At 38.2% G+C, this 27573-nt stretch overlaps 1 protein-coding gene across 4 annotated transcripts in view; it reads left to right on the forward strand.

Annotated features, from left to right (window-relative positions):
- The window catches only part of SFMBT2 (Scm like with four mbt domains 2), a 313750-nt gene that overhangs the window by 174857 nt on the left and 111320 nt on the right, over nt 1-27573 (forward strand). For all 4 annotated transcript variants that reach the window (XM_069765309.1, XM_069765310.1, XM_069765307.1 and 1 more), the window contains 5 exons: nt 14587-14675; nt 20903-21149; nt 24500-24597; nt 25078-25179; nt 26685-26832. In XM_069765309.1, the coding sequence (XP_069621410.1) occupies nt 14587-14675; nt 20903-21149; nt 24500-24597; nt 25078-25179; nt 26685-26832 (684 nt within the window). The remainder of the gene's footprint in view (nt 1-14586; nt 14676-20902; nt 21150-24499; nt 24598-25077; nt 25180-26684; nt 26833-27573) is intronic.

Raw genomic sequence — 27573 nt, forward strand, 5'->3', positions numbered from 1 at the left:
GGAATGATAATGTGTGCAAAACTGTAAAGTGCTGCGGAATATGTTAACGCTATGTAAAAATAAAAATTATTATTATCATTATTATTATTATTAAATACATTGAATGTAAGTTTAATGTCATTCCATTCTCTAGAATAGCAGCTGTTCTGCAGTATCTGGAAGTGACTACTACACACTGAATGAAGCTGAACATTGCAGCTCAGATCAATGTATTCATAACCAACTGCCAATCACAGGCTTCCTACATATCACGTGCAGTACATGATGGCATCGTCACTAAGATAGCGATTGTCATGCGATTCCTATATAGAATAAGAGAGAACAGATACAAGCAAATAAATAAAATTTGCAAAAAAAAAACAGAAAAGCAGCTACACAATGAAAGAGAGAGTGCACATCCAAATGTATAAAAATATATTGTTAGATTTTATTATAAACACAAAAAGCAAGACACTGATAATATGGTATTTGGTAAATGGCTTAGTTTTTAGGAGGGCATTATCATTGGGCTTTATGTGGATATTCTGATTGTTTTTTGCCCATCAGTTTAGATATTCCTGCTGGTATATGTGCTTGTTTGAGCTATTGCACACTATTTATACGTTTTCTAGTCCGTTTCATTGTGGGGCTTTTTTTAATCTTAGTCTTCTTTGCTTTTATAATGAAATATAACAATATATTTTATATATTTGAATGTGCACTTTCCCTTTTCTTGTGTAGCCCCTTCTCAGTTTTTTTACATTACTTGCTTTACACACTGAGTAGCATTCCCTATTATATTAATTGCTTTGACTACGGTTTTTGATGGCACAAAATTAATAAAATTCTCACACAACCCATTTCATCCACTTTAGCACTGCTTAGAAATTTCTATCACTTTCTATCACTGTTAATTAATTGCAACTACTTATCAGCCCAATGCAATATTGTGTTTCCGAGTGTTTTTGTAGAGTTTTTAGTGTTTTGTACCTTTTAGTTAATGCTATATTTATCTTTCCAATTGCTCTTTTTTTCAAGTCTGCTTTATATGAGTTTGCCTGTTTTTTTTCTTTTTAGTTAGCCACCGTGGGCGGGGTGTTTAGAGTTTTCAGATTTTGGATTTTTGTTTTGCCTGATTCATCATTTTTCACTTTTTGAGAAGTTACAAAATTTCTTACAAATGCACTCCAGTCCCCCCATGGAATGATTTTATTTGTGCCTGAAGTTTTTGAAATTTTGCACCATTTTGGCAAAATGTGTGGCTTTTTACCCCTTAAAAAGTTGCAAAAGAGTTCAATGTAAAAATATTTTTTATTTTGGATAGAATCAATGAACAACATGCATCATTTTCAAGAATTTGCCAGATAAAAACAGCAATGACTACCACAAGACAAAATAATATAGTGATTTAAAAAATGCAAATGATGAATAGAGGCCTATGTGTCTATATACATAACATTTTTATTACATGATTAGTGTGTGAACCAGAACAGCTCCCCACACACATTTCGTGGCTCGCATGCACTGAGCATATGTTCTTTGACCTTCTGTTTATCACTGTATAATGCATAGTCTGCTGTAATATACTATATATAGTAATGGCCCATATATGCTGAGGCTTTATTTGGAAACGTGCGTGAGGTAATATTCTGGTTATATACCTCCATAGACACAATGATAACATTTGAACCAATTGAAATTGAACCAATATGTCCTAAAAGAACCCAAACAGGCCATGTCTGGAGTATTTCCTTAACGTCACACCATAAGTTTCACCAAATTAAAGGTTAGCAAAGCCTCGATACTTGGTTGTTGGAGTTCCTTGAGGACGTGTTTGAGAAACACTCTTCTGTACAAATGGACATTCACATCACCAGTTCACTTAGAATGTTGCTACTTTTACCTTGTCATGATATTCTGAAAAGTTTAACAATAGGGTCGACTCCAGGTTTATCCACTCTCTGTAACCCTAAAGGCTCCTCCTCTTCACATAAGTGAAAGGTAGGAGTTGGATGGATGTACATCTCCAGTAATAAAAAGCACTGTACATTTTTCATCCAGTAAAAACTGAGTTTTTCATCTATGTGGTGAGTCTGTTTTTAGTATCCATATGACACTCGTTTTATTCATACTATCACTGCCATATTGGTCCTCCTACAAAGCTCAGCCTGTGGCAGAACTTCATTGCCAGACGTCAACATAACTGTACTCCTTGACATTGAAATTGCAGCATCAGGAAAGAAAAGTCATTGAACTAGGGAAATCACAGGTTCGATAGATGTTCATGATGTAAAAATTGTGACAACATGGAAACATTTTGAAAACCTCTTGATTTATTTGGTATGGAGTATGAGCGACATGTGCAGGTACTTATACACCTTGATTGCTATCAGTGAGATTATTAATTGTTTGATGAATGTTCTGCCATGATGAGTGCATACAATCATCAAGATCTGCTGCTGGCAGCTCTCTTTGCAATTGCCAACCAAAGACATCCCAGACGTACTTGGTGGGAGAGAAGTCTAGAGACACTGCAGGTCATTGTCACGTGTTTAGGCTAGGCTGCTCACAAGAGCACCAGCAACCTGTGTCCTGGCATCGTGATGTTGAAAAATGGTTTTGGGACACTTTGGAGAAATGGCCTCTACTTTTCCTTCCTAGGTATGCATACATGTTGAGTAAAATTTCTGCACCATTTCTGCATCTCTTGGCAGGAAAAACACAGATGCAAAAATGCACATTTTTGTTGCGTTTTTGGTGCATTTCTTCCCTGTTTTTTTGCCCTGTGTTTTTGACTGATTTGAATGAAGTCAATGGTGAAAAAGGCAGGGTATATGGAGAATCACATTGCAAGGTCATTTTTTACCAAACCATGAAGGCCATAAAAATGGTGACAGAGTTTATTTTTTTCACAATATCTCCCCATTTTGGATCATTTTTTCCCATTTTTTCGGTGTATATTGTGGTAAAATGAATGGAGTTATCCAAGCCGATATTTTTGTTAGAATGGGGTCTAAAACATTGGCAATCGTAATCGTCACTCATAATTTAATTTATGTGTGCAGTGACAAAGAACCATGAATATATGCCATGCCATATGTATATCTATGAAAGCTGAATGACAACCTCTGTGGCAGCTATCTAAGTTGTCAATCAACATTCCTAAAAACACATTACAGATTAGAGTGAGTTTAATTATTCTAACTGGGTTTTTTTCTTTACCAACAGAAATTGGCCTTTGATATTTATAGACTAGTGCTAGCAGGAGGTTATTTTCTCTGAAAATCTTTGTTCGTTGAGTAAACATCGACTTAACATTTTACAGATCGCTCTTCCTTGTAACCTTGACCCAGTTATTGCATTCTGTATGTGACATGTTCTAGAGAAATATCTATTCTATGTTTACTGACCTAACACTCCGGCTGTTGCTGGCTCATCATACTTTTCTATTTTGACAACCTCATAAAGTTCATATACACTGAGTAAAACAATAGGATACTATCCAGGCAGCTGTAGTCACTGCTAGACTTGCAGAAGAGTTGGAGAGTTGTACAGTGGCATGTAAAAGTTTGGGCACCCCTGGTCAAAAGTACTGTTATTGTGAACAGTTAAAGTGAACCTGTCATCAGGATCGTGCACAGTAACCTACAGACAGTGTCAGGTTGGCGCCATTATACTGATTAAAATGATACCTTGGTTGATGAAATCCATCTTGTGGTTGTTGCTTAATCTTTATTTGTAGTTTTCAGTTAATAAGATTCTCGTGCTTCGGGAGGCCTGTGGGGGGGGGAGGCTTTATGTGGTGCTTTGCTTAGATGTTCATCCTTATGGGCTCATGACCGGTCACTGATCCCTCAGTGACCTACCCCCTACCTCAAAGGGCGCAAGCTGAAGGTTTTACAATGGCCCTCACAGTCCCCTGAGCTGAATATCATTGAAAACTGTGGCTAGACCTCAAGTAGCAGTGCATCCAAATTGCCTAAAATACAAAGGAAATGTGTCATCTTTAACTTTAGCCTTTTTAGAGATCATTGAATCTTTAACTTGCTTAACTGTTCACAATAACAGTAATTTTGACCAGGGGTGCCCAAACTTTTAAATGCCACTGTATATCACTGTTACCAAAATGTATCTCTTAAAGGTAATCTGTCATATCACCCCTCAAAAAAAGAAACTATTTATATATGCATGTAGCGCTATCAAAACAAGTCCATAAATATGGTTAAATGGCTAGTCCGTTACTGTTACTGAGAAATCGGTGTTTGAATTGACATGTAAATGGTTATGTTAGATCTACAACCAATGTCACTCCAGCTCTATTCCCTGCCCAGCACCGCCTCTCTTGCTTGACCAACAACCTCTATGATGTGTGACGCCAGGCAAAGTTGTCATCAGTCAAAAAAGAGGATGTGGCACTGGGCAGGAAATAGAGTTGAAGTGATAAGTGGCTTCAGACCTACCATAGTTCTTCAGTGTCATTTGAATATCAATTTGAAAGCTATTTTCTCAGTAATGGGGGAACGGACTGGCCATGTAAAGGGGTTGCTGGTCTTATCTTTGAAAGAGCTACATGCAGATATAAATAATGGGGTGTGAAATCCTGCTGATATTTTCCCTTTAAACTTCTGATCATTTAAATAAGAAGAAAGGAATCAAATATGTTCTTATTAGTAGAATATCACAAATAGGTTACAGTGTCTTCTTTACCGTCTTTCTCTTTGCTGCTCAGGTACGGACTGGGGTTCAAATTCAGCCCTGGCATTTGAAATCACACAGGCCCATGCCGTCCCCGTCCCCATGAACCAGATGAGATATATTACCCTGGATGGAGGAAAGGAAGATTTACTACAAGACCAATATTTAGAATGATACCATTGACCTGCTGGGGTAAGTGACGGAGTCAGTGACTTGTGCTCCGTCACACCTTTTTAACAGTATTGGTGTCTTGAGACCACTGATTCTGTTAACAACGTAGCAGACAAGGTGGCCCACGACCAGACAGGCCTTTCTGGTATTTGCCAGAATTGCCAGATGGCCAGTCCGGCCCTGTTGCCGCTAGTATCTTTTTTTCTTTTCATTGTATATGTAACATAGTGGCGGCTTCCAAATGGAAGACACCTGAAGAATGGTCAGGTCGGTTCTTTTAGTTGCTTTGTGGCTTTGGAATCCTGAATGCGTTAAAAGAAGTTAGATGGAACATATGCACGGCAAGTCATTTTGACGTTACTGTGAATGTGTTCATTCAGTATAATATGTTTATCCAGGTCAGTACTATAATGACAATACCAAACTTGCATATCTGTCAGAATGCTATGACACCCAGCCATAGGATGGACTCCACAGAAGCGATGACATGACAAGCACGAGGGCAATCAACTGCCCCCTTCTGTCATAGCAGCCCATTGGCTCCCTGTGATTGCTTTGCAGGGAGCCCGATGACCGCTGAACTGGGCGGGATCCAGGCACTTAAATGCTGTTGTAAACAGGATTTAAGCGATTAACAGCAGCGATTGTCAGGCACACCAATAGCTGCTGTTAGGGGAAGATGCTGGCCATATATTATAGCCTGCATCTGCCCTTTGTGGAGCGAGTTCTGCTTCTGATCCCATTCCAAAGTCCTTGACAAACTCCATGAATGATACATCCATCATGGGGCGTTAAGGTGTTTTAAATTCATGCTACAGTTGTAATTTTGCATTTGACCCTTTGCAATGAACCTTTTCTGTGGTGAAATCCACAGAGGTAATAATTGCTACAAAGATCTCTGCATATTATCTGCTGTTGGTGGCCCCAAATTTTCCTATTGTAGTTTTGTCTTTTTTTTTTTTTAAAGGTACAAAAAAGGAGCGATTCTTGTATAAAAAAAAGCTGTGTTGTAGTATCATTATAGTCTTTAATTACATTCTCAAAAGCAAAATTACATGATGTTAGGAATAATAAAAGAGAACAGTACCGATGACTAATTTGGCATAATTAGCTATAAACCAAAACTTTTTTTTTATAATTGTATCTAAAAAAACCTGGTTGCTGTTTGTCACTTATTTTTCTCTGTACACCATGTTCTTTCTTTCAACATGTTTTAGTATAGCTCTAACCATGTGTTTCTGGTTAGGCAAGGTTCTGAAATGGCTAATAAATGACTGGCATGAGACCTAATGTTAATTAGCTGTCTCAGCAGTCAGCACATTATGCATTTCCATCAATGTGAATAATCATGGTAATCAAACAAGATTAAATTAATACATAATACATTATTTTCACAGAGCTAATAGATTCTTTATCATAAATATGAGATAATGTATATTATTATTTTAATAATTCAAATTATAATTTTATTTGTGAGAAGAACTATTAGGTCATGTTCACACGATGCAATTCTGCTGCGTTTTTTTTGCTGTGATTTTCCAAAAGAGCAGAAAACTATATTTTTTTTTCTATCCCCAAATTGTGTAATAAATGAAGCATGATCAAATTACATGATAGGATAATCTTAAAGTTGCAACTCTATTTTCTGCTCTTAGGCCTATGAGCATCCTTAGAAACGCTAGAAAAAGCGCTCACAGAATGTTTAAAAGAATTTTATTATTGATTTGTGTAGAAAAACATGCCTGGTTGGAGAAAAGAGAGTGCACGTCAATTCTTTCAAGTGGATTGTGACGGAAAACGTTCCAAACTATGCACTGTCCAATCAAAAGACTATGAAAACACTTCATGAAAAAAAAAAAACACCTTGAACACCTTCAAAAACTGCTGCAGGAAATGCAAAACTCCTCCAAAAACTTCCCCAAAATTTGGAGTTTTTGACCACAATAAAAAATTCTCAATGTGAAAATACTCTTAGGTCATGTTCACACATTCGGTATTTGGTCAGGATTTTACATCAGTATTTGTAAGCCAAAACCAGAAGTTGGTGAAAAATGCAGAAGTGGTGATGAGGAAAATCTGCAGGTAAAAAAGAGAATATGAGTTTTTTAGCTCATTCCCGCAGTGGAAAAAACATAGGAAAACCGCATGTAATCTATTCATAACTTTATCAATTTTTATGGAAGCTGAGTTACAGGACATTTTCAAAACCAAGCAGTTTTATTCTTCTTTGGCTTCATATTGGAGACTCTCAGAAGTTCCTAAATCTCCAGAAATCTTGGAAAAGATTAATTTACATAGCTCATTGGAACTGAGATTTGCCATTCTTCATAACACCCTTACAAAATACTCCAAGAAATAGGATACTTGGAATACGCGATTTAAGAAATCTTAAATGTTAAGATATTTTATGGCAACTTTACTTGGACTACATTTTCATTCGATATCTGGTTGATGGACATTACAAGAAGATTTAGCTACTCCTTAATTCTTCTATACTCAAATAAAATAATAGCTTAAACTAATAATATTATATCGGTATTGCTTTAAACTATATTGAATGCCAAATCTTGATGCTTTCTCTTATATTCTGTATTGGTAGAGTCTTTCTTTTAATTCCCTACATTTTTTTCCCCTATGTTCCTTGTTTATTTGCATTTCCCCCATTTAAAATGTTAAAGTTTTAATAAATAAAGAAAAAGAAAAAAAAAAAAAAAACACAAGGCGCCCCCAATGTGTCTCACTATATTTGAAAGAATACAATCCTTTGCGGGAAATGTGCTCACCTATTTCAGTTGTGAACCAAAGGTCACAACTCCCATGAAGGCATAACCGTAGCAGCAGGTCTCCACAAAAATCCAAAAGGATATTGAGGGTAGTAGTCTTGGGCGCGGTCTTCAGTTCGCCCAAAAGTTTTAATAAAAACATTTGACACACAAAGCAGTTTTATTCAAAACATGATATACCAGAAAGAGTTAAAAAACACATGTAAAAAAAAATGTTAAAAAACAATTAAAAAAGCAAGTAACCTAAACTAGCTACTCTTGAAGATTTTGTGCCTCATCAAAAACTCACCAAATACTCCTTGTGGAAACGTAACTTTTAGGCCTCTTTCACACATCAGTTTTTTGCTATCAGTCACAATCTGTCGAATTTTGAATAAAACAAATCCGGCGACAGATGCCGCCGGATCCGTTTTTTTCTCATAGACTTGTATTAGCGATGGATTGAGACGGATGGCCTCACGTTTCATCTGTCGTTCGCCGGATCCATCGAAAATTGTTTGTCCGGCTGCTGGAGACGATGGACAAAGTAACTTTTTTTGTGTACGTTGAAAAATCAAACAGTGACGGATTTGTCGCCGTCCGTCGTTTGCTAGAATAGAAGCCTAAAGGCGTTGGATCCGTCAAATGACTGAATCTGGTGACACATTGCGTTTTTTTTTTAACTGAGCATGCTCCGATTTATTTAGGATCCAATTAGCCAGATCCGCTAGTCGGATCCATCGGAAAAACAAATCTGTTGCATCAGTTTTTCACAATCTGTGACGGATTGTGACTGACGGCAAAAAAATGATGTGTGAAAAGGGCCTAAGAATGCTGAATTTTTAAAGTTTTTTTTTTTAGTAGAAACATGCATTATCAAAAACACACCAAATACTTCTGGTGGTAGCTTAGCCCTACTATTCAGATAAAAACGCAGTTAACAGAAGTGGGGAAACGGCGACATATTATTACCCCTGAATGTGAAGGCTGAATTCAGATGACCGTGATTTCTGAACAGACTGCGTATCTCCTGACCCGAACATAATGTTCTCATAGGTATATATGAGGTTGCGGTCTATACTCAGACCATGATATATGCATGTCTGAATTCGGCGTAACAGAAGTATTGACTGGTTAAACATTTTAGTAACAGTATAAAAGTTGCATATGAAAATATATCCCAGCGTTCATTTATACCCACGAGGGATTTCTGGATATTTCAGAGTCGTTCTAATCATTTACTCATCTCGATTTTACAAGACATCTTATTTAAATGTAAGATGCATTTTGACACTGGATTTCTTGTACTACTCTCCAACATCTATAGTGCAGACAGTAAACCCCATAATAACACTCGGGGCAGTGGATAAGTATAGGATTTGCTCCAGGCCATCCATCTTTTATGGCTAAAGGCCAGTCAGATGTCAAAACCTCTTCAAGTATCTTGTGCTAACATGAATATTTTATTTCCATTGCGGCTATTCTCTGTCCTATTTCCGTAATAACCTATAACTGTAAATATTCTCTAAAATGCAGTCCTGTGTTGTTCTAGACACGGCCATAGGCCACATACTAAAGCACTTTCACCAATTACTGGGCATTGGTAGCAATGTGAAGACATTTGTTCGTATGTCACGACTTATCATATTTTACTAAATACTTGCATTCCCCATAACCGATAAGGAACGTTACTGAGGTGCTGAGCCGTTCCTCTGCTATTCCTCCCAAAAAGCAATGAATAAGGTGACCTTTGGGTGTTTAAATTCTTCTTGTTAAAGGGAACCTGTCACCACGTTTTTGCCCTATCAGCTAAGAATATCATTTGATTGTCAGGTATGCATTCCACATCTACATTTGAAACCCCATGCATCACCCATAAAAACCTTTTTTATTTGTCAGGGGGTTTCAAATGTAGATGTGGAATGCATACCTGACAATCAAATTATATTTTTAGCTGATAGGGCAAAAAAGTGGTGACAGGTTCCCTTTAAAGAACTGTGTCTAAAGCAGGCCATACAGATGAGATGGCCATCAGCCAAATGATGCTTCGGCTTCAGCCATCTCGGCCAACTTTACCATACACAGGAGCATTCTTTTGGCCAAGTGCTCCCATATTCTCGATGAGAAAACAACGGAACTACACGTCAGCCGATGGCTTGTCTCCACGAGAACAATGCGATAGCCATCTCTCCAGACCATCAGTCAGTTCACTCGCCTATACAAATTAGACCTTCTTCTGAACTCCTCGATATCACTGGGTCCTTCCTGCATTAGATTAATGCGTATATGGACCTTGATACTGTTAGCACTGATTGAACCTTATCTGTGTGCTGTGACATACCCCAACTAATAGTTTTCAGTCTGAATGAGCCCTTAGGCCTTTTTCAGACGTCAGCTATTTTTTTCTTACACAAAAAATGGTCCTAGTGTCTTGAGTGTTTTTGATCAGAGTTTCATCAGAGGTTAATCAGTGTAAATTTTTACCATCAGAGCTTGGTTAGAATTTCATCAGCTTTTCTCTGAGGAAAAAAAATCTGATTGAGGATTCTAAAACTTCTCATATCAATCAGTGGAATCTGAGTGCTGTCCTATTTTTCATGGACTCACAGACTCGCATTACCGAGTTTCATCCAGACTCGCATCAAAATTAGATGTTTCTGTGATTTTGTGAGGACCACTCACTCCACAGGAATAAACCACAGATAGAACGCATATGATAAGAAGTGACATCTGGAGCTACACGCTGACTTTGCCCACGACATCTGTTGCGCAACCAAGGTTTCTTCAGTGCTGCTACTCCATTGCCGCGCAATAGAAGTGAATGGGATCACAATGCAACCCCAAGGCTTCTGCAACAAGCAAGTTGTAAGAAGAACAACCTTGTCAGCTGTTTTTTACAACTTGCTTGTTGCAGTCGTAGTACCCTTAGGGCCACAATGTACCCTCATTGACTTTTGTGCTGCGATGTAGCAGTGGCACTGGGCAAACGCTGGTCATTGGCCAGTGTCAATGTGTAGACAGCACCTTATTGAAATCCTGCATATCCCCTCTTGGTACAAAGAGGGTCACATTTAAAGGGGTATTTAAAGGGCTATTCCAAGCATTGTCTGCTGCGGCATAAGTACTGCTGTAGGTATACTTTGGTGGTGGTTTCCATTTACTGTACCTCTCCCTTTAAAGGACAAACTGAAAGATTAATAATTTTTCCTTTAGTCAGTGTTGTGAGTAAAAGACCTAATAATTAGCAGTATACAGTCAGTGTTACCCAATATTTTTACACTGAAATTACTTAAAGAGCATTGAGTGCTTCTTGAACAATTTGGAAAGACCTTTATCAAATCCTTTATCCTAAACCTACAAAAAGTCCCATAAGACTGGATTCACACATTCCATTTTTGATGCAATTTTTTATATACACTCACTCTGTAGATTTTCTGGCTGAAAGTTCTGCGATTGTCCCATTCATAGGAAATCACCCCATTCCGATGTATGTCATGGATTTTCTGCAATAAAATCTGTAGTGTATGAATTTATCCCATTGACTTTTTTCCTAGATTGTTTTGCCTCTCTTTTTTAAGTAGCTGGTTTTCCTGGCTTTTAAAATGTGACTGCACCAAAAATGCTAGAAAAAAAGCCTTTAAATAACCCGTGCTTAAAACCACCCTAACATAATTTGCAGGATTTTATGAAACTCATAAAGAAGTCATAATGCAAGAAAGATACCAACCACTATGGACATATTATTGTTCAGTGTTAGACAATCATGGCTGTGTTCAACCAAAAATAGCACCACTACAAGTGAATGGTACAAAGCTGTAATACTACACATAACCTATAGACATAGGTGGCACTAAAGAAGTGAGACATATTTGCTGATGCTAGAAAACCCCTTTTATGCCAGTTAATACATTTACTAATTCTTATGAGTTTAGACTGGTCAAATTATGGGGTGGTCATACAGAAAAGAAATAAGTAATAAATAACTAATATAATTGGCATGTAACTGTGGGAAACCTGGGCTAGTGATTTCGCCTTGCTGCATGATATCTACGATCAGACTACAGACAGCTTTAACAGTCATTTTTGGCATTTCTTAGTCCTGAAGGAGGAAATGTCCTCAATGCTGTAAAAAGAAGAAATGCTTACTGGTTAGCTTCACCACTTTCAGAATGACTTTTCATGTGCATGTTTTTGCATGTAAGTCTATGAATGTGGACCGCGCACTTACTTCCTGATCACATTTAACGCCCATTGATCTTGAATTAATCATCACTTATCTGTCTGTAAGCTTCAAACACTTTTTTAATGTCAAACGATTTAAATAAATCAAATAAGATGTTTAAAGACATACATGGGGTCACATATTAACACCGCAGACTGCGGGGTACTAACCTTAGACCTGATGAGAAATACCACTCACCCTGTGCAATACTGCAAGGTCTGAGCTGATCAGGGAGGTAACGTAGAGGAGCATGTTTGGTGAATCGTTTTTCGGACAGGGCATACACATGGTTTTTCCATGGTTTTCAGTCTCAAGTCACTACTACTACATCTGTGGACCCTGTACATGACCAAATCGATTCATAGGTCTCTTGTAGAGCAGGCCCATCAGTATTCCATGGCTGCCCTGTGAACTTCTACCTACTGTCTCCTCTTTTAATTAGCCAGCCGGGCATGACTTCATCATTGCGGGGTAACGCCCACTTGATGTCACGCAAGGTCAACTAATCAAAAGAGGACGCAGGGCTGGTGGCAGGAGGAAAAGTTTGCAGGACTCCTGTCTGCCCTCTACAGAATATGGACATGGCTAATTGACCAGGGTCCTGAAAATTGATTAGCTCATCTCTGATTGGCTCCTTATCTAAATATCAAATGTCCAGTTCTTGTACTGACTATAGAAACTCACAAAAGCTTTATAAAAGCACCTTTCCTCTGTAGAAGATAGGAGAGTTTCTTCTTGCCGCAGTGCTGTAGGTGTTTATTGTTCTCATCGGGGCATTTGACATCATAACATCAGGAAGGGTCTTCCTTTTTATTAAAACTAAACCTGGATGCCACACACATTACATAGAAGTGGGTGGATGGCTGGACAACTGTCAATCGTCTGGAGAATGAGTGACATTTTCATCCACATTGGCCATTACAGTCGCACAAACTGGCCATATATTGACACTGGTGGGGATGGACGCATGATCTTATGGACACATTGTTTACGGGCCACAGTTAACCAGAAATTACAAACTGACTTTTGCCAGATGATATATTGGACATACTTTTAAATAACATTGAATAGGATTTTGTAGAGAACTTCTGGCTGTTAAATAATATGCGTGGGCCAAATTGTTTACTGTAAAGTCCTGTGCCAAAATTTCTCATAGTTGACATTATTTGTGATTTAATTCTGTCTAATCTAGTGTCCCAATTATCCCTGATAATACTGTAAAGGGTTTTGCATGAGTTTCTATTCTAGAATTTTTAAAGTTTTATTTCCATTGTCTATATATATATAGAGAGAGAGAGAGAGAGAGAGAGAGACAATGGAAATACAACTTTAAAAATTCTAGATATTATATATATTCTAGATTCTATATATATATATTAGTATGAACCTGCTAAAATGCTTGAATGTCTGGATTATGCTTTTATATAATGCACTAGGATAAGTACAAGCTATTCACCCATAGATGTGCCACAATTGCTGTGTCTTTAGAAAAAACTCACAACCAATAGTATCTAAGAAAAATCAGGATAAACAGTATATAACTACTAATTGTAAGTACAATTTTGATTTTTAGAACACAGGTTGAATTTCAGCATTCTTTTTCTCTGAGTGACAAACTGTTAGATCATACTATTTAAAGGGATTGTTTCAACTTCTTTAATGGGCAAAATTGAAAAGTCCTCATGAAAACAAGCAACTTTGCAATTTCCACTTTTGAAAAATCCTCTATTTGAAGAACAGTGGAATTTGTAATTTTACAGTTTGTTGCTTGTTTCCTAGCCACCACAGTAGTCTATCAGCAATGACTGGTCTCCTGCGCAAGGAGCACATCTGTGTATCTAGCAAGCTTCAGTGCCCATGCATGGTTCCAATGCTGCTGAGGCACAATAGAGTACACAGTTTGGGCCAGCAACTCTACCATGCCACTGGTCTGAACTGTCAATTATCAGGAGCGCACCATCCCCCGGCAAGCGGGAACCTGTGAAAGGGGGAGCTATTTACTCCTGAAGAATGAAGATGTGACAACTCCTTTAAGGAACTGAATAAACAAGGAGAATCTGAGTCATTTATGCCATTAAAAATCAGTTCCAAATGTTATTATCACAGAAAGTACAATAATATTAAACACGTAACAGTTACATGAATTTTATGGGTACATGTATAGAGCCATGATCGTGACCCCAGGTAAAAAAGGGGAGAGGAAAAGGCAAGGACAAGATAGTTTGTGTCAGACTAATAAATAGTATTGTTGATATATATCAAAGAATGTGATTTGCATTAATAGAGATGTATATGTAATTAATTGCCACCAAAATTAATAATTTGCTCTATGGTGTCCTAATGGGCAATATACCTTCCGTGCTGATAAAATGAGACATAGACAAGTGTCAATCACATTACCAAGAACCCATGTTTGAACACATTGCAAGTTTGCAAGAGGAGGAGGAAAGTATTAGCGTTATTTATGGTATTTATCCATGATATGTGTCTTGCCTTGACGTCGGCCCCTTGACGTTGGCATGTGGGCACAATTTGTGTTTTGTAACTTAGAACAGAGCTCTCCAACCTATTACCTTTAACCTGTTGCAAAATTACAATATCCAACATGGACTGGTCTAAAAATTATTGTATGTTTGGAAAGTACAGATGATTAGTAGTATGTAGTATTCTAATACGTGTAAAATAAAAAGACTTGAATATTTACACAGAATATTATACTTATAATTTGTTACACTAACTTTGGCCGTTTCTTTTCAGGAATAAAAGAGAAATGCACAGACTGGGCCGAGTTCCTTATTCATGATCTGACTGGCTCCAGGACTGCTCCAGCAAAGCTTCTAGAGGGAGTATGTCATGTTCGTACATTGTATTATTGTCGTAGTATATGTAATTATTATTGTATGTATGTATTATTGGACTATTCTCTTACATTGTATTGTTATTGTAGTGATTTGTTTTCCTATAGTGGATTATTTTATTCTCTATTTCTTGTCTCTAAATTATAATTGAATTTATTTTTGAGGATCAGTATCATCGTCTCTTAAACAACATAGATTAGAAATGTTTTGTCACTTTTGGGCCCAAAGGGACCCTGCACAAATGATGCTTTAGTCAGCATGTTCAATACCTGCTATATTAACTTTTTATTTATTTTACTTATGTAACACCGTCATACTCAACTTCATTATCACCACTGTTCCCATTGGGGCTTACAATCTAAATTCCCTAGCAATATATCTTTGGAGTGCAGGAGGAAACCACACAAACACCAGAAAAAAAATAAAAATTTGAAATCTTGCAATTTTCACACTGGCCAATGGAGCATTTTTATAGTCTATCTTTCTGTTGTTTCAGGAAACAATCCATGTACATTAGCCACAAATGACAGACTCTCACCTCAGGTTTTGTACTGAAGTCTACAAGTCTACTGAACGTGTGCAAAGATCATTGTGGAGGGGGGGGAGTAGGGGTCAGCTGTGACATCATCTATTGCGAATTGTGGATCCTGTGCTACCAGCTGTGTAAAAAGTTGTTACTGGTCATAGCAATTAGGAATGAGAGGACACGTGGAAGTTTGGGTTCTCATCCCGAACTTTAGTGCAAAGTTTGGTTCGAGCACCATAACTGTACTCGAACTTGAACCAGAAACCCATAGAAAACAATGAAGCCCCGAACTTTGGATCTAAAAAAAAATATCTTTCTCCCTTACTCGTACCCAGACTTCCCCCGATACTCTGAATATTAAAACAGACTTCTGGGACAAGTCCGTGTTCAGGGTTTAGCATTGGACACTAAGTGTCCGGTACGAACCCTGAACTTTTAAATTGGGTTCCCTCATCTCTAATAGTAGTTCTTCATCTGATGCCTGCTGAAAAATGTTTTTGCAAGAACTTAAATTTAGTTAGTGATATAGCTCCAATGAACAAAGAGAACATTTCAAGATAATATATTTTCTTTAATAAAATCTTGATCTGGAAAAAATACTTGTAATATAAAAATGTAATTGAAAATGTAGTCGTTTTCTGGCAACACAATTAAAGACAAACTAGAAACCATAATCAATGATAAAAGTAATAAAAGCACCACTCGTGTGTTTTTTTTTTTAATTGCAGCACTGGAGTGGTGCTACTAATCTGAGTTTCTTGCCCCTAGTATTCTACTTACCTGTCACTGTCTTCATCTTTTATCAGCACTGTTGGTCTCCACAGCTTGTGAGCCGCCGGATTGCTCCAGTGTTTGCTGGACAGACTGTAATGGTACCGTCACACAGTGGCACTTTGATCGCTAGGACGGCACGATCCGTGACGTTCCAGCAATATCGTTACGATCTCGCTGTGTCTGACGCGCTACTGCGATCCGGGACCCCGCTGAGAATCGTACGTCGTAGCAGATCGTTTGAAACTTTATTTCGTCGCTGGATCTCCCGCTGACATCGCTGAATCGGTGTGTGTGACGCCGATTCAGCGATGTCTTCACTGGTTACCAGGGTAAACATCGGGTTACTAAGCGCAGGGCCGCGCTTAGTAACCCGATGTTTACCCTGGTTACCAGCGTAAACGTAAAAAAACAAACACTACATACTTACATTCCGGTGTCTGTCCCCCGGCGCTGTGCTTCTCTGCACTGGCTGTGAGCGCCGACCAGCCGGAAAGCACAGCGGTGACGTCACCACTCTACTTTACGGCTGACCGGCGCTGACAGTGCAGAGGAAAGCACAGCGCCGGAGGACAGACACGGAAGGCAAGTATGTAGTGTTTGTTTTTTTACGTTTACGCTGGTAACCAGGGTAAACATCGGGTTACTAAGCGCGGCCCTGCGCTTAGTAACCCGATGTTTACTCTGGTTACCAGGGGACTTCGGGATCGTTGGTCGCTGGAGAGCTGTCTGTGTGACAGCTCTCCAGTGACCACACAGCGACGAAACAGCGACGCTGCAGCGATCGGCATCGTTGTCGTATCGCTGCAGCGTCGTTTCAGTGTGACGGTACCCTAAGTGATATAAGACTTCCAAACAGACATTCGGACCCTGCCTGGGTCGAAACATGTTGGTTTCTATGCCTTTTTTTAAAATCATGAGTGTATCCAAACTGCCTGACCTTTTTTGTTACCTGTTTCTAATATGAAGAAATAAATACGGTAGATGTTTTAAGAAACCTTGGATTTCCAGGGATCATTCGTCCAAAGAGGCGCTGGATGTTAACTACGGTATTTGATTCTTAAGAGTATGTCTAGTTTTTTTAGTAACAATACTAAATACATTACTGAATATTTTGTAGATAAACTCTTTATACAGTATGTAATTAAAGGGGTTCCTTCATTAGGATAACCCCATTCCATCAACTATTAGTCAGAATTAGAGCCACTGCATCAGCTATGTTCATCTTTTATATTGACATAATAGCTGTCTGGAAAATGACTATTATTTTAAAGAATACCTTTTTTTAAAAAACTTTTGATATGTTATAGTGATATGTCAGATGTTTTAATTGGTTGGGAGATCGGGCGCTGAGAATAAATGAAGGGACGGAGTAGACAGAAGAGCTGTGCCCCTTTTACTCCTTTGGACTCTCGCCTAGACTTTGTATAAATTCTGTGAGAGATAGACTATGATTATAGCATCAGCTCCTAGCCTATAAGTGATAGGGTTCTTCAGTTTGTATAAATTCATACACAGCTTGATCAGCTCTTCTATAACAGGAAACCTCAAAAGCAAAGGGGCCCAGTGCTAAGAGATTGCCGAAGGTCTCAGCACCAAGACCCCTACTAGTCCAAACGTCTTAAAGTTACTATGACATGGCAAACATTTTTGAGATATTTCTTAATATGTTAGTGATCTAATAAGCATAGTCTCCTATAGAAACCATTCTCATATCGTGTGTGAGATGTACTTATGAAGACATATATGTAGCAAGTTAAAGGTTTAGGCATTGGGTGGAGATAACAAGAAACAGAAACAAGCAAAAGCACAAAAAAATAGGTCCTGGGAAATTCACACAAGTTATTTATACAATGCAGAAATTCCCGACTTCAGCGTAATTTCTAATCAAATGACTCATATGACTCCATAAATTGTGTTTACTCTTGAAATGGATCTTGTGTAATAAGATAATATAATGCTTCATTAAAAGAGAATAAGGAAAACAGAGTTAGTTAAGAGCTACTGCAACGAGCCGCAGGACGGGCGGTTGTCACGGAAACCAATTGCGGGATCTGTGAACTCTTCTAGAATTGGTTTTCAGGGTATGCTTGTAAAGTGTGTTAAAAGGGGTCATCAGAGCACAATGAATGACTGTTACTAAGATGCTCACCGTATATTGCTGAATAGGTTTTAGTCTATTTCCACTGCATTATCCCCTTAACAAAGAGCTGTACATGCAGTTATTGTCAAAATGAATATCCACAGTCATTAAAGGATATTTTTACTACATAAAATTAAAACAATTGCATTGTGTGTATATATATATATATATATATATATATATATATATATATATATATATACTAGATGGTGGCCCGATTCTAACGCATCGGGTATTCTAGAATATGCATGTATATAGCAGCCACATAGTATATAGCACAGGCCACGACATATTCTTGAATACCCGATGCGTTAATACAGGCCACGCAGTATATAACAGCGGCCACGCAGTATATAACACAGCCCAAACAGTATATAGCACAGCCCACGCAGTATATAACATTGCCCACGTAGTATATAGCAGCCATGTAGTATATAACGCAGCCCACACAGTATATAACATTGCCCACATAGTATATAACACTGCCCACATAGTATATAGCAGCCATGTAGTATATAACGCAGCCCACACAGTATATAACACTGCCCACATAGTATATAGCAGCCATGTAGTATATAACGCAGCCCACGCACTATGTAACATTGCCCACATAGTATATAACACTGCCCACGTAGTACATAGCAGCCATGTAGTATATAACACAGCCCACGCAGTATGTAACACAGCCCACGTAGTATATAGCAATGTGGGCACTATATGCGTGGTTAAAAAAGACTTAAAATAAAAAGTAAGCATATACTCACCTTCCAAGGGCCCCTTATAGTCCGGGCACCTGTGTGCGGTGCACGCGGCAGCTTCCGGTCCCAGGGTTGGTATGAGCGCAGGACCTGTGATGATGTCGCGGTCACATGACCCTGACGGCATGGAAGGTCCTTCTCGCATAGCATCTTTTGAACCGGAACCTGCAGCTTGCACTGCCGAGGACAGCGCGCGACCTCGGAGGGTGAGAATAACCTTTTTTCTTATTATTATTATTTTTAACATTAGATCGTTTTACTATTGATGCTGCGTATGCAGCATCGATAGTAAAAAGTTGGTCACACAGGGTTAATAGCTGCGTTAATGGAGTGCGTTACACCGCAGCATAAGGTGGTCCATTAACGCTGCCATTAACCCTGTGTGAGGGCTGACTGGAGGGGAGTATGGGGCGTGCACTGACTGCGGGGAGGAAGGAGCGGCCATTTTTCCGCCGGACTGTGCCCGTCGCTGATTGGTAGTGGCAATGGTCGTGGGCGTTTTGCAACGACCAATCAGCGACTTGGATTCCATGACAGACAGAGGCCGCGACCAATGAATATCCGTGACAGACAGACAGACAGAAGTAACCCTTAGACAATTATATAGCATATATATATATATATATATATATATATATATTGCTTACAAATATCACACTAGAAGTAAAGAGGATATCTAATTTAGCAACACATCACCTTATAGTTTGTGATTCCTGCAGCTTTACCACTTGTCCTTATATACAGCCGACATGCTCTTCACAATCTGGGAAACCAGCAAAAATATATTTATACAATGACACAGATGTACATACACATAAGGTTGATGTAGACCTCTAAGACTACCCCAATTGCCTCAGTATCCCACCAAAGATGCATCTTATTTCAGTAGGTAAAATAATATGACCAGACAATTCTGCTATTGGGTGTCTGCACAGACACATACGTTTCCAGCTCTTGTTTCTCCTAATTGGGGATATTGGGGAATAGGTGGGCTGTTCAGGTGAACAATAGATGTCAATAGACTCTAAAGATAAGTGATGGCCAAACCTTCATTCATCTTACAGCTATTTATTTAAAAATTCCTCCATACACCTGAACAATTACCTTGGCCGACCATTCAGTTGCTCTTTTTTGAAAGAGCGCAATAATCGGCTGTCAGGCTCATCCTGCAGAACAAAAGAATAGGGGGATTAAATTCTTACCGCCCAATCCTTATCAGCCCCTCTTACTCTTCGCCGACACATGAAGTAATGGAGGGTCTGGAGGCCTTCATACACATTAGATCAGGGGTGTCAAACTGCATTCCTCGAGAGCAGCAAACAGGTCATGTTTTCAGGATTTCCTTGTACTGCACAGGTGATAATTTAATCACCTACACACATCATGATTACAGCACCTTGTGCAATGCTAAGGAAATCTTGAAAACACGCATGGTTTGCGGCCCTCGAGGAATGCAGTTTGACACCCCTGCATTAGATGGTTGGCCAATTCCACCATAATTAATGGGTTTAATAGACTTTTATCATATTTGCTTTAGGGCCTTAATGCCTGCAAAAAAATTAAGTACCCTATGTAGAGTGAACATGACCATTAGAATTTAGACTCTTAATAATGGTGTGGGAGAATACAGTAGGTAAAAATTAGATTAAAGTTATTGATTTTTCCAATTATATGGTTATTTTGCGTGCAAATGAGATGATAAAATGAATGTACAAAAAAGTAGTCCACAGCCTGTCTCTCAATTATTACATATATATAATTTATTATACTGTATATCTTGGCGGACATACCATTGGTGCAGATTCACAGGGGCCCAATAGGTAATGGGCACTCCCACCTGCAAAGCGAGGCATAAGGAGCATTATGATGAGCTTTTAGACTCCAAAAGGCCCACATACTATTCTTGCACAGTCGCCCATTCCCATCTTAGTCTGCTCCTGCTATATATTACTGTACTGTTTTACATATATGTTAGGAATTTTTATATTGAAACCACAATTTCTTTCTCTTTCTATAGCCTCTTCGTGGAAAAGCTCCTGTAGATCTCATTACAGTGGATTCACTCATAGAGCTACGAGACTCACATAATCCATTCCAGTACTGGATCGTAAGTGTGTTAGAAAATGTTGGAGGAAGATTACGATTGCGCTACGTTGGCTTAGAAGAATCCGATTCTTGTGATCAGTGGTTGTTTTACTTGGACTGTAGACTTCGACCTGTTGGTTGGTGTCAAGAAAATCAGTGCAGAATGGAACCACCTTTAGGTAAGTCTTAACAAGTTGCTGCTGTGTTGTCATAGTGTAAAGCAAACAACCACTGCATTAGATGCATGGGTATAAATCTTGTCTGCAGGACCTTCATACTCATATCCATAAACCTTGGCTTTCTGGTCTAAAGCAAACATCCACTGCATAACATGCATCGGTATAAATCTTGTCTGTAGGACCTTCATACACATATCCATAAACCTCGGCTTTCTGGTCTAAAGCAAACATCCACTGCATTAGATGCATGGGTATAAATCTTGTCTGCAGGACCTTCATACACATATCCATAAACCTCGGCTTTTTGGTCTAAAGCAAACATCCACTGCATTAGATGCATGGGTATAAATCTTGTCTGCAGGACCTTCATACACATATACATAAACCTCGGCTTTCTGGTCTAAAGCAAACATCCACTGCATTAGATGCATGGGTATAAATCTTGTCTGCAGGACCTTCATACACATATCCATAAACCACTGTTTTCTGGTCTAGCCAATGGCTATGTAGTCTCTAAAGTCACTCTAATGCTATGAGCATGCATACTAGTTCATTAAAAGGTTTTCTAGTATAATAAATAACTGTGAATACAGAGAGAATGCTTTTCGTGATTGTTACCTGAAATGCATGTGGAAGGATAAATTACTTTTATAGATTTGAATTATGTAATATAAGATATACTGACCATATTGGCCAAGTAGTTGTCTGGCATTAGGGTTCAAACATACAGTCACTCTATGTTCCTGCAGACTTGTTAATCCTCACAATACGTGCATTGCAGTCACATGGCCCAAGTATGTGATTTGCTTACATGCGATCACATACATGCAAGTTTATTGAGTGAGGCCGAATGTGTCTAGTCAGAATGTGGCTGGAAACATGCAAATAGCATATTTGTGGTCATGAATCCTCACGCTGCACAATGCATAGGCAGACTGCAGACTTGTATGCTAAGGAGGGACAACCCCTTTAAGTTGACCCTTTTTAAATGCCTTAGATATTATATGTGAATTTACATGTTTAACAGTTTGTATTCACGTAGTATTATTGAACTAAATGATCTGATTTTCCTTAAATACGGTAAATCCTCCATACACAGTACTTTCCTACCATTGACCCAAAAACAAAACATGTAAATTAGCTGATCTACTTTTTATGGTGTTAAGTTTGTTCCTATGTTTTGTCAGAAACCAGTGGTCTGCTATTAGCGGTTTAGGTCAGGAAACAGGTCATCTTTGTATATACTCATTCCGTTATACAGTACATGGCTGTACATTTAGGCTCTCGCTGGTTAGTAGGTCATCTATTCTGACTACTGCTTCAAATGATTACACATCAAGGATTGTAGATTTTCAGCCGGTTGATTTCCTAGTAATTCCTTTAAAATAGTCTTGTGAAGTTGCTTTAAAAACAATCCAGGGCAATTATCAATTGCAATGTCTGGGCAGATATTGAGATACCAGACATTCTTTACTTTTGGGAAATTGCAACATAAATTTAATCCAGGTGAAATTATGTTGCATTTTACATAAATATTCTCTGTGGTCATCGTAGATTGGAAGACAAGTCAGTAAAAATTGTCAAATGTCTTACATTTGTTTTAAAGTGTTATATTTTGATTAATATTTATTTCCAATGTGCTCACCTTGTGAGGGGTGCAATAGAACATAGCAGTAATGGGACTACTGCCATCTCCTTGCTAGATCATTAGCAGAATCATTCGTCTTTATGGAAACCCGTGAAAAAAATGGAGAGTTTTTCGGTGCAGTTTCATGTAAAACATACATCTATACTCTCATTAACGCTAGAATGCGTGACATCACAAATCTACACTTTTACATAACAGGGGCCTTTTAGTGCAAATCATATGGAGAAACTCACATAAATAACTTTTACAAGTTTATTTCAAAATTGCAAAATAAGATATCAATAATGCACAACATTTTAGTTATATTTTTTTTTGCAGAAAACACCAAAAAACTTTTTTCCAAATTTCAAACAAAGATATGAAAAACACACAAAGGTATATAAATCTAGAGTAAACTAGCTGCAGCTACATTTCTTTTCTAACTTTTCTTTTCAATTTTGTTGGTCTTCCAAACAATTTTCAGATGTTATCTTTTCTGAAGAATGTTCTTTGCAGACCTTTTCCCCACAAGTTGTACAATATCGCTCAGTTTTCAGTAATCTAAATTTCTTGGACAAATGAAACAATGCTTTTATTTTTCTTCTCCTGGCCCAGGAGCAGCTCTTATCTTTTATACTTTCTTTTAGGTGGTGTACAATGCGCTGGATATTTGTGGCTCATAAGCTCAACCCTTTGCAAGCTTCTTATAGAAACAAAGAGACTCCCAACATCATATGATCACAGGTCCTTCATCAATTAGCTCATAGTGTATACTGTCCTCATTACTCTCTACACAGCTCATTACTGCGTTCAGAAGAACCTGAGATGATGTCATGGCCTTATTACTCCCTCCCAAAATCATGTGACATCCTCATATGGCATTATCCATACCCTGGTGCCTTCACCAGCATTACTGGGTACAAATAAAGTAACTGGAGACACAAACACTGCTGAGTAGTACATGATAAAAATAGCAGGGGCCTAAAAGGCCCCCGTTCCGTACAAATGTGGTTTTCCCGAAAAAAGCATTGTTACACCAAAATGCCTATCAAAAAAATTACATGAACAACTGGATATTACCAACAACGACATACTTGAGGAATACCTAGAGTTTCAAAACTCTGACTAAACTAATTTTGCAGATAGTAGCAAAAAAGTAAGCGCAGGTGCCCCGATCCGAATTCTAGGGTTAAGATTCTGGTACAGGATCGAAAACTTATTTGTTTATATAAAATTTAATAACAAAGCAACTGATTTTATTTGGGGTTTTAATTGGACCAATAAAGCTTTGTGTTTTAGCTGTTGAACAGAGGAAGACTTAGTTTTACATGATTCTGAAAAATACTGCACTCTTCAAAATTAAGTTTTATGCTTAATAATGTAATTTTATTTGCAATAAAACTTCATTTTGACAAGTGCAGTATTTTTCAGAATCATTGACTGTCCCTTCTGACTAGCACCGTCCAACTCCCTTAGTTGCGTGCTAGCCCTCCGTTTCCATAACCTTAGTTTTACACGAGACAGCGCTGAGAAACACTTCATTTTTTTCACTGGTTTCCATCTAAAGTGAGCAGTCATTGTGAACCAACCCTTTCTGAAATAATACTTAGAAATATGAATAAAGTAGCTAAAACCATATATAATCCAGCATGTTCAATGTGAGACTATCTCAGCACTCATTATCTAAGGTGTATTGCATATTTATGTATTTGTAATACTCTAGATCTTTGTCCACTCAAGAGCATGTCTGAATGGAAAAGTGCTCTAGAAAAGTCTCTAGTAGATGCTGCAAGAAGTCCTCTCCCACTCGAAGTGTTCAAGGTAAGATATAGCTTGGGTTACAAGACTGTAAGATGATTTTTTTTAAAATATATACACTCAATGTAAATACTTGTATTCCCAAAAACAGACAAAAATATTCTAAGAGTTATACATTTATTGACTAACTAGAATTTTTTTTCCGATTAGCCAATAAAAGTATCACTCCTAGAATATGTCTTTTTTGGGCATAAAAGTATGTACATTGTTTTATTGGCTAATACAGTATCACAATATAATTTTGTATTCTACATCATCAAAATACATTTAAATAGTGCAAATAGTTATTGCAAGGGTTATCCATCACGGGAAAACCCATTCTTAACTACTAAATTGCCACAGGAAATGAGAAGATGTATACTCACTGAACAGAATTGTTACATTTTTGCAATGTCAGCATTGTATCTCTTGGATGTTTGCTCTGAAGGAATTTTGAAAGGTTGCAATCGATACTATTTATGAATATAATCTTCCTTTATGAAGGATCATGCTGACCTAAGGCCCCATTCATTCACTGCTGGGATGAAGGTGGAGGCCGTAGACCCAACTGAGCCCTCTCATATTCGTCCTGCAACTATCTGTAAGGTGAGTAACATTCTTGGTTAATAATGACTAAAGTAATTATAAGGAATCTGTATGACAGCCTTGTTACCACAGAGTGATCATAAGGACGTCTCAATATTTACAAGCATGCTGAAATTTAGACTGTAAATTTATTCATATACACTTCTGATGTTCCAGGAGAAAGCCTTGATTTCATTTATAGAGTTTATGCAAGACTATTTTTAGTGCTATCTACCTACTTGTTGCGCCCAGAATGCTAGGGGTAATAAACCGCTCCTGCTGGAAATTCATTGGCTTCCCCTGATGTCACGTCGATTGAGCAGCAACATCTTTTCTGCTCTGCTCTGTTGATGGAACGTGACAGTCAGCTTAAGGCTAATTGACAGCTTCCTGTTGCTTACGGCCACATTCACACATTCAGTTTTTGGTCAGTATTTTCCATCAGTATTTGCACACCAAAACCAGGCGTGGGTGAACTTTGTCTTTTAAATACTGAGGTAAAATTCTGACCAAATACTGAATGTGTGAACATGGCCTAACAGTCACTGCCCATCAACAGAGCAGGGCAAAAAAAGAATGTGCTTCTCTGTTGACGTTGAGCAGCTGAATCGCCGGCAGGAGTGGTCAACTCCCACTATGTGGTAGCACTGGGTAGAACAGTCGGGTAGTTAGCAACTACCTGCCTGCTGGTTTTTACTCCCATAGTAAAAATAAAATCCTGAATAAACCCTATTAACACCGTCCTCCTATTATGATACTTTAGCACATACTGTCTTCATGAGTTGAGGAAATCACAATGTTTATTATGAGCAAGCAATAGAATTATTTTTAAGTCTTTAGCTTTGGAGGATTGGAATTAATAGTGTTTAATTAATGGAGAAGTTATTTGTTTACTGGGTTTTTACAACTTTGGATAATATGCACTGATATTAATTTTTGCATGTTAAATCAGTGTAGACGCTAATATGGTGCTCCATGCTGTGCTGCTACATGGGGGTATTCTTATGTAGAAGACATTCTTGTTATTCCATGGAGCTTGCCACAAATTGTGTAACTCATATAGAATCCTAGAAAAGAAATCTGTATTAAATCCGTAGCTTGTGAGGTACACAAGGCTCTTATCGCTGCTTACAACTCAGTGTGTTTATGGAGCCATATTAAGGCTATATCCGTGTATTGTAAATGTAGTCCAGAAATAACGTTCTTTAATCTACTATTGTGCAATAATTGTATAAATATCAATAAAATTCAGCATCTTCTCAATCTAACAACAAACAGTCATGCGTACTTGTTAACTGATATTTATTTGCATGCTCATTAGGTGTATATTCATCTTTTTATAGCTTTATTCCATTCATACAGGCGACCCACTACTCAGTTCATCTTTACAATTTTTATAGGTATTTTTCCCAATTGCATAATTTGTTGAGGTCTATAAAATGTTGGTCAGCAATGATAAAGCAGATAACACCACTGTCCGAGTGAGCCTCACTTAATAATACAATCCATCTGGCTGTATATTGCAGGTTTTTAACAACGTATACTTCCTAGTAACTATTGATGATCTGAGAGCTGAAGCAAGAAACATGCCGATGCTTTGTCACGCCGATTCCTTAGGCCTCCTCCCGATACAATGGAGTCTTATAAATGGGGTTAATCTCACCCCCCCAAAAGGTCTGTAATGCAGTCGTATAAAAAATGGCATAAAAGCACTTTAAGGCCAAGTTTCCACAATGAGTAGTTGGTGTATTTTTGATGCTGAGTTTTTTCATTGCCTAAGGCCATGTTCGCATGTTCAGTATTTTGGATTACAAATAGTGATGTAAAATACTGACCAAAAATTGAATGTGTGCACGTAGTCTAAAGGAGTAGATTATTCTGTGAAAATGTTGTTGTTGCCCTTATGCAAGGTACAATCTGATAATGTGACATCATTACATTACACTGGGAGATGTAAGGACAATTAATGTGTTTAAGGGGTTGTCTGGTCCAAATCGATAAGTATGGCTGCCAGTTCCTGAGCCGGTACTGGAGGGTATGTATGTCCCATACACAAGCATATGAAGCTGGGCCATGCCCACTGGCCGGGCTCTGGCCGGGAGTATGGATAACTCATTCACACCCTGCGCATACACAGAAACTGATGAATCCCCGCAGCGCTTAGTGTGTCTGCAGACTTATGGATTTGGACCGGACAACCCCTTTAAATGAATGTAAAAGTGGTCTGGACCATAATGTCTCTCGTTATTTCCCCTTTTTCTATGAATTCATTTGCATTTGTCTATTAGGAACTTTCTTTTGACTTTCTCAACATTGATATCGTAGGAAAACAATAGGTTGAATTCAATAGATTTAATTGTATTTTCTATTTGTTTGCCATTATTGATTTGAATGATGTTTACACTAGTTTTCATC

Source organism: Ranitomeya imitator, chromosome 4 (assembly GCF_032444005.1).
Source record: "Ranitomeya imitator isolate aRanImi1 chromosome 4, aRanImi1.pri, whole genome shotgun sequence".
NCBI classification, from domain to species: Eukaryota; Metazoa; Chordata; class Amphibia; order Anura; family Dendrobatidae; genus Ranitomeya; species Ranitomeya imitator.